Source organism: Leptidea sinapis, chromosome 6 (genome assembly GCF_905404315.1).
Source record: "Leptidea sinapis chromosome 6, ilLepSina1.1, whole genome shotgun sequence".
NCBI classification, from domain to species: Eukaryota; Metazoa; Arthropoda; class Insecta; order Lepidoptera; family Pieridae; genus Leptidea; species Leptidea sinapis.
In genome coordinates, this window is record NC_066270.1 from 280 (window position 1) to 7,604 (window position 7,325).

At 51.2% G+C, this 7,325-nt stretch overlaps 1 protein-coding gene across 1 annotated transcript; it reads right to left on the bottom strand.

Annotated features, from left to right (window-relative positions):
- Positions 1-4,657: 4,657 nt before the first annotated feature.
- LOC126964896 (histone H3-like) lies at positions 4,658-5,294 on the bottom strand. The gene has a single exon (XM_050808212.1). It carries the CDS (start codon positions 5,194-5,196, stop codon positions 4,786-4,788), a length of 411 nt encoding a protein of 136 aa, XP_050664169.1. The 5' UTR covers positions 5,197-5,294; the 3' UTR covers positions 4,658-4,785.
- Positions 5,295-7,325: the final 2,031 nt, after the last annotated feature.

Consider the following 7,325-nt stretch of genomic DNA (forward strand, 5'->3'; position numbering starts at 1 on the left):
TTGAGCTATTGTCGGAAGCTCTAGGTCGCGGTGAAGGTCAACGTTTCGGATGAACCACGGGGCTCCGGTTGCCATGCGCGTGAATTTATTTTGAACTACTTGCAAACGACGTAAGTAGCTCGGTCGGGTGTGCGCGAAAACGACGCTTGCGTATGACAGTATGGGCCGTACGATGGTTTTGTACAGCGTCACTTTGTGTTTGAGCGGAAGTTTGCTTCGCCCACACACAAGTGGATAAAGGCGACTGAGGACAAATCTGGCTCTATTGCATACCGTATCAATATGTTTCTTGAAGTTCATATTGCTGTTGAACGTGACTCCTAAGTATTTGTAATCCTTCACCCACGGTATGGGTGTTTCATACAGTTTAATAACGTCAGTCGGTTGTTTTTTAGCGCGGATGCTATTCGCGTTACCGAAGAGTACCGCTGCACTCTTGGTGGGGTTCACTTCAATCCGCCATTTTCTGAACCAGTTGCCTAGTTCATCGACGGCGGCTTGAAGCACTTTAATGTTCTTGCTCAAGGTTGAGCGGTTGGAGCCGAAGTAGAGTGCCGTGTCGTCAGCGTACTGAGCGAGCTGGACACTCGGAAACTTGGGAATGTCGCTCGTGAAGATCGAGAAAAGAGTGGGAGAGAGGACCGAGCCCTGTGGCACGCCAGACCTGATGGGTCTGGGTGAGGATAGGGTGCCCTCTACTCGATATCGGAAGGAGCGATCGGTAAGGTAGGCTCGAATGATGCGCACGAGCCTGTCTGGCACTCCCAGTTGATACAGCTTGAATACTAAGCCGTTGTGCCATACCTTGTCGAAGGCCTTCGCGACATCGAAAAACACGGCTGCCGTGGTAGCGTGAAATTGACGCCGTATGAGAATGTACTCGGTGAGTCGGTGGGGTGAGCCTGCTGGGGACACGAGTGAGCGGTTCTGAATCCGAACTGTATGTCGGGTATCAGGTTAAGCTCCGCGATGTAATGATTAAGACGCGCGAGAATTAATCTTTCGTAAAGTTTCCCGATCGAGTTAATTAAACTAATAGGCCTATAGCTACTCGGATTAGCTTTAGGTTTATTGGGTTTTGGGATACCGATAACAATGGAATCCTTCCATTGTTCGGGGAACGCGCTATTAGACAATAGAATATTAAAAATGGTAACCAATAAAGTAATAAGGGTCGAGGGTAGGATTTTAAGAACCCTATTGTTTATAGTGTCGGGCCCCGGGGCCTTCTTGGAGTGAAGCTCCTTAATGATTAGTTTCACCTCTTCGTAAGAGGTGGGTTTTATTACGTCGCCTGAAGGGCTCAGAGCGGAGCGACGTTCAACTTCACGATCAACTTCGTCAACGTGTGTCGGGTCGGCTGCTGCATTTGGAGAGCACTGACTCTCGAGACTATCGGCGAGGCATTCAGCCTTCTCATCGTCATCGAGCGCCGGCTGCAGTCCCGGTCTGTCCAAAGGAGGCATGACAGTGGGCGGCTCCTGTTTGAACGCGCGAGGCAGCTTCCAGAAAGCCACATGTGATGGCTTAAGGTTGCCGAGCAAGCGGTCCCAACGTTCGCCGCGGAGTTCCGCGATACGTTCCCGTACCACCCGCTGTAGGTAGCGGAGGTGGCGCCTATTCTCGACCGACGGATACCTGTCGTAGAGTCTAGTGGCTCTGTGCTTCTGTGTGAGTAAGTTCCTGACCTCTGGAGGCAGGTTTAGGCGATGCGGTTGCATCGTCGGAACCTGCCTGGAGCAGGCCTTGATCCTACTCTGTATGTGTGACGTCACATGAGAGATAGCACTGTGAGCCGTGTCGACCGAGTCGATGACGTCCGGTATACGGTCAAGGTCGTCGGACTTGATAGACTCGAGATCCTTTTCCAGCCGTTGCCAGTCGATCACTGTTTTCGTCGGTGGTTGAAAGTTAACCGGTGGGCCTAGATTTAGGACGACGGGCCGGTGGTCTGACTCTAATTCGTGAAGAACCTCGATTGAATTTACATTGAGCGTTACGTTTTTAAGTAACGCAACGTCTAGAATGTCGGGTCGGTGCGCGACGTTATCCGGATAACGTGTTGGTTCGTCGGGTGCTATTACTGAAAAGTTCCGCGTGTCTGTGAGAGAGTCTAATAAAATTCCGTTTCTATTTGTGGCTCTACTGTTCCAGCTAGAGTGTTTGGCGTTAAGATCGCCGCCCACTATGACTGCGGCCCCGTGGCCGAGTAATGCTTCTATATCTGTGTCTAATATTTGTTTGTTCGGCGGAAGATAAGCTGAAATAACAGTGATCGGCTGGTGATTCGCCATACTGACCCGGATGGTAGAGGCCTCGATGTTAGTGAGGACTGGAGGATCTATAGGTATACAGTGTAGAGACCTTTTAAAATAAATGAGGGTGCCGCCCATACGGGTGGTGCGATCATTCCTAACTAAGTTATAATTAGCGATACGCGGATCGCGTATACGTGGTTTTAAAAATGTCTCTTGCACTAAGAATAGGTCTAATTGATGTTCGTGAGCGAACTCCTTCACCAAGTCTAGTTGAGGCTTAAGGCCTTGGGCGTTAAAATACGCTATACGGAGCGTATGTGGTTTTACCCGTCCGCTTACGTAATTAGGCATCGCGAATGTTGTTTTTATACTTAAGCCCTATATCGGTGAGGGCACGGAATATTTTGCCGTTGTCTGCCATAACTTGCAGGAGCGACGGCGGGTCTTCCCGGACAGCATCGAGCCTGCTGGCCAGGGCTGTTATTTCGTCAATGTCGAACATCTCTGACAGTTCGAACATGAACGCAAAGGTGCTGCCGCCTTTGCTACCTGTTGCCGCGGACGCGGGCGCCGGTGGCCTCGGTAACGGGACCGACGCCGCCGGGCGGGACGCTAGCGGAGGCCGGAGGGGCGCGGGGGCCGCGAGAGTGGCCTCTGTGGCAGCGTTGGCAGCCGGAGGAGACCTCGCTCAGGCGTTTACCTTCGGAGGCGGTGCAGGTTTGAAGGTTGGAGTGAACTCCACCTTCTCTGCTCTGCCTTGCGGCTGGCGGCGCCCTGGGTGACGCTTGTGTTTGGGTGCCTTGGGACACCCGCGATAGCTCGCGGGGTGCCCCTTCTCCCCGCACAAGACGCAGGCCGGGGGCTCCGCGCATTGCGCTGGTCGAGGGCACTCTGGCGTGCCGTGTTTCCCGAGGCACTTCACACACCTCGGGGTGTGTTCGCAATTTCGTGCCGAGTGCCCGTATAGTTGGCATCTGTGGCACTGACCGGGCCCCCCGCGGTTGCGAGGAGCTTCGGTACGGATGCCCTGAAGGGAACAAACCGATTTTATGTTGAAGATTTCCTTTCCCTCTTGCGTGAGGTCGAGGACTACGAGAACCATGTTAAATGGTTGTTTATTGTTGGTTCCGCGCATACGGTGCACCTCGTGTGCAGGGTAACCCTGTTCTTTGAGGTCCGACAGAATGTCGGCCTCGTCTAGCTCTTTGGGGACGTTTCTAATAACGACCCTCAGACGCTTCTCCTCAGGCAGGGCGTACGTGTGGAAACCCACACTCAGCTCTCTAAGAAGAGATGTCAGGGCGCGGTGGTCCGCTACCTCTCTGGTCTCTAGTTTGATTAGAGATTGGTACGCCCTCGCCTGGAAGGAGAGCGTCTTCGGGATCCTGTTTTTGACGGTTAACCATCGGCCTCGGTCCCCTATAAAAATAGGAGGCGGGCGCTTGGTCGGAGGCGGTACGCGGGCTTTAGCGGGCGCGGGCGCGGACGCGGGAGCGGAGCCAGTCGTGGCCGCGGCTTTCTTCGCGGGTGTGCTATCCAGAGAAGGCGATTCACGACCGCGCTTCTTCTTGCGACTGACGGTGATGAAGCCGTCAGCATCCGACGCGACACTCTCCGCTCTCGACGGTAGAGCGGTTTCCGGCCGGGCCGGTGAAGCACTGGAAGCCTGAGGGGCTACCGTGCGGTCAGGACTGACCGCGGGGACCTTAGGGGTCGCCTGCGAGTCAAAGTACGCCTGAAGGACAGGCGGACGGGCTGATCGGGTGATCACTTTCCTCGGTTTGACCGAGGCCACGGAGCTTGCGTCGGACGCATTGCCTATCTCCATTTCGGATTCCCCGTCGGAACTCGAAACGTCAGTTGTCGATTTGTATTTTTTGGATTTCGCTTTAATAGCGGCATCCACTGTCTCATTTATAGATTCCTTCATTAACGGAGCGATCTTCTCCGTGAATAATCTATCTAAGAGAGCGCTGAAGAAGCCCTCGTCGGGAACCATTGGTGAAGCCATGGTTGTTATTATAAGTTAAGCGGGTGACAACCCCCGCTGCCCGAGTCAGGCAGAGGGGGAATATAATGATAAAGTGGACAACTATACTTTTGTTGTACACTTGCACATTAATAAAATACTATTAATAATAATATTCAAACATGTAATAACTTTACCAAAAAATCTATTTTACTTTTTATATATATATATATATATTATATACATATAAAAATGTACATCTATAATTATATAATATGTAGGAAGTACTTATTTGTTTAGCATTAAGGAAGTATTCCTTGCAGAAGGTGTGAGTGTCAATCATTTATAAAATAGAACATCTCTCTAATAATACTAGTAAAACTAGGCGCACACCAAACGTACTATTAAAACGTAGAAATATCATTATACATTAATTTCAACAATCATATTTATTGATTATCGATCGCATCCGAATACTTTTGCGGCCCTGAAAAGGGCCTTTTGTTTTTGTTTCTATCTGGCGTTGCTCGTAACTAAACCAAAATAGGTAGATGTTTTTTAGGCACGTTCTCCGCGAATTCTACGCGCCAACTGTATGTCTTTCGGCATAATTGTAACGCGTTTCGCGTGGATGGCGCACAGATTGGTGTCCTCGAACAGTCCCACCAGGTACGCCTCGCTCGCCTCCTGGAGGGCCATCACGGCGGAGCTCTGGAAACGGAGATCGGTCTTGAAGTCCTGAGCGATCTCACGAACGAGACGCTGGAACGGCAACTTGCGGATCAGCAGCTCGGTACTCTTCTGGTAGCGACGGATCTCGCGCAGAGCGACAGTGCCGGGCCTGTAGCGATGGGGCTTCTTGACGCCACCGGTATCCGGCGCGCTCTTGCGGGCGGCCTTCGTTGCCAACTGCTTGCGCGGCGCCTTACCTCCGGTCGACTTGCGGGCAGTCTGCTTGGTGCGAGCCATTGTTGTTCAATTCAAAATTAACAAACGAGAACGACGATTACAATTACGTTGATACGCGACGACGGCAGAATGTCGAATGTGCTAGTGGACGCAAGAGCATCTGCCTATATTTATAACGCTAAATTTTTTTTTTTTTTTTTTTTTTTTTTTTTGCGCCCAAGCAAGGGAATGGGCTACCCTCCGGGATAACGACGGGAGGGAGGTGGTGAATGCTCATGCATACCAACGCAGCCTAAGTCTGCGTTGGTTATGTGGGACTCACGTGAAACCTAGGTGCCTACCCACTAAACACCACCTGCAGTTGGCTTTGGGCAGGTGCCCTCTAAGCCTTCATCGAAGGCGACCTTCTCATGGGGAGAGAGAGGCGCAAGCGGCACTCCCTATGGAGTTTCCGCTGGGATATTGCACAGAGGGTGCTATCTAATTGGGACTAGTCACATCAGAAGGATGATCACAAAATAGAGGTGAGTGCGTCTGATTGTCCCCGGATGCCAAGAGGCGTTCCAGGTCAGACGATAGTTTGTTAGGGGGATCGGAGAGGGCGTGTCTGGGCCTCCTGACTTGATGACGTGAAGGAGGGGAGGCGGTATAATCCGCTGCCTCCTTAATCAAGGGATTTGGGTGATTGTCTGAGGACTTAAAGAAAGTTTCAGACAAGCACTTAAGGTGTTGTTGGATGGTGGGGAGCTCTAAGTCCCGGTGAAGGTCTGCGTTTCTAACACACCAGTGGGCATTGACAGCCTTACGGCAGAAAATGGATTGAACTGTTTGTAATTTGTCTATAATATTGGGTTTCGCATGAGCGAAAACTGGAGCGGCGTAAGTCAAAACCGGTCGAATGCAAACCTTGAAGAGTGTTCGCTTGTTCCTAAAAGACATTTTACTGTGCCTACCTAACATACTGTTTAGGCGGTACAGATAGAAGCGGGCGGTTCCGGTCACCTTCTTGACGTGAGGCCTGAAGGTGAGTTGGGAGTCGAGGGTCACACCCAAGTACTTGGTTGTGGACCTGAAGGGGATAGGGGAGCCTAATAGATGAATGGGTCGATCCCGGCAGAAGCGTCTGCGCTTAAAATCAAAACGGACTGCGGAGCTTTTATCCGGGTTGACCTCAATACGCCATTTCCTAAACCAGTCACCTAGCTCATTAACTGAGCGTTGGAGCCTGGAGAGGACTGAAGAAATCTGTTGGGACTGGACGTAGAGAGCGGTATCGTCTGCGAAAAGAGAGAGTTGGACTCCATTTCTAGGGATGGGAATATCGTTGGTATACGATATGTATAGAAGTGGTGAGAGCACTGAGCCCTGTGGTACCCCAGCCGTGAGCAGGCGAGGGGAGGAGAGGACACCTTCGTGTCTGAAACGAAAGGTACGTTTGTGAAGATAAGAAGCTACTATGCGGACTAATCGGGATGGGAGGCCTAGAGCGTGGAGTTTATATATTAGGCCTTCGTGCCAGACTTTGTCAAAAGCCTTGGCGACGTCGAAGAAGACAGCGATTGTCTTCTTACGTTTGGGATAGAACCCGCTGTAGATGTACTCTACAATGCGGTGGACTTGCTGAGGACAAGAGTGTTTAGCACGAAAGCCGAATTGTTGGTTTATTATTAAGGGAGGGCCGTCCGTTGGAAAGAGATGCTTTCTCATACGGAACAGAATAACCCGTTCAAAGACTTTCCCCATAGCCTTGAGGAGGCTGATGGGGCGATGGTTGGAGGGGATATTGAGGGGTTTTCCTGGTTTAGGGATCCCTATAACTATGGCCTCTTTCCAAGCGGTTGGAAAGAAGCAGTGGTCGAGGCAGGCGTTGAAGAGAAGGACAAGAAAGAAGATCACCTGCTCGGGGAAGTGTTTGAGCGCCAGGTTGGAAATACCGTCGGCTCCTGGAGCTTTGCGAGGTTTTAATCCACGGATGATGGATTTAACCTCCTCTACAGAAGTTGGAATGGGATCGTCGGTGAGAGGCATTGAGTTCAGACGGCTGACCTCATTCTCCACCGACGTTCGAAAGAAGAAGTGCTGGGTGAGCATTGTGAAGCAATGCTTTCAGCAAAACACTCCGCTTTATCCCTGTCCTCGAAAGCTGTACTGCCGTCGGGGCGTATCAAAGGCGGAGTGTGGAGTATTGC

Bases quoted from the DNA above. Each gene is read 5' to 3' on its own strand.
- LOC126964896 (XM_050808212.1), bottom strand. From the start codon at position 5,196: ATGGCTCGCACCAAGCAGACTGCCCGCAAGTCGACCGGAGGTAAGGCG.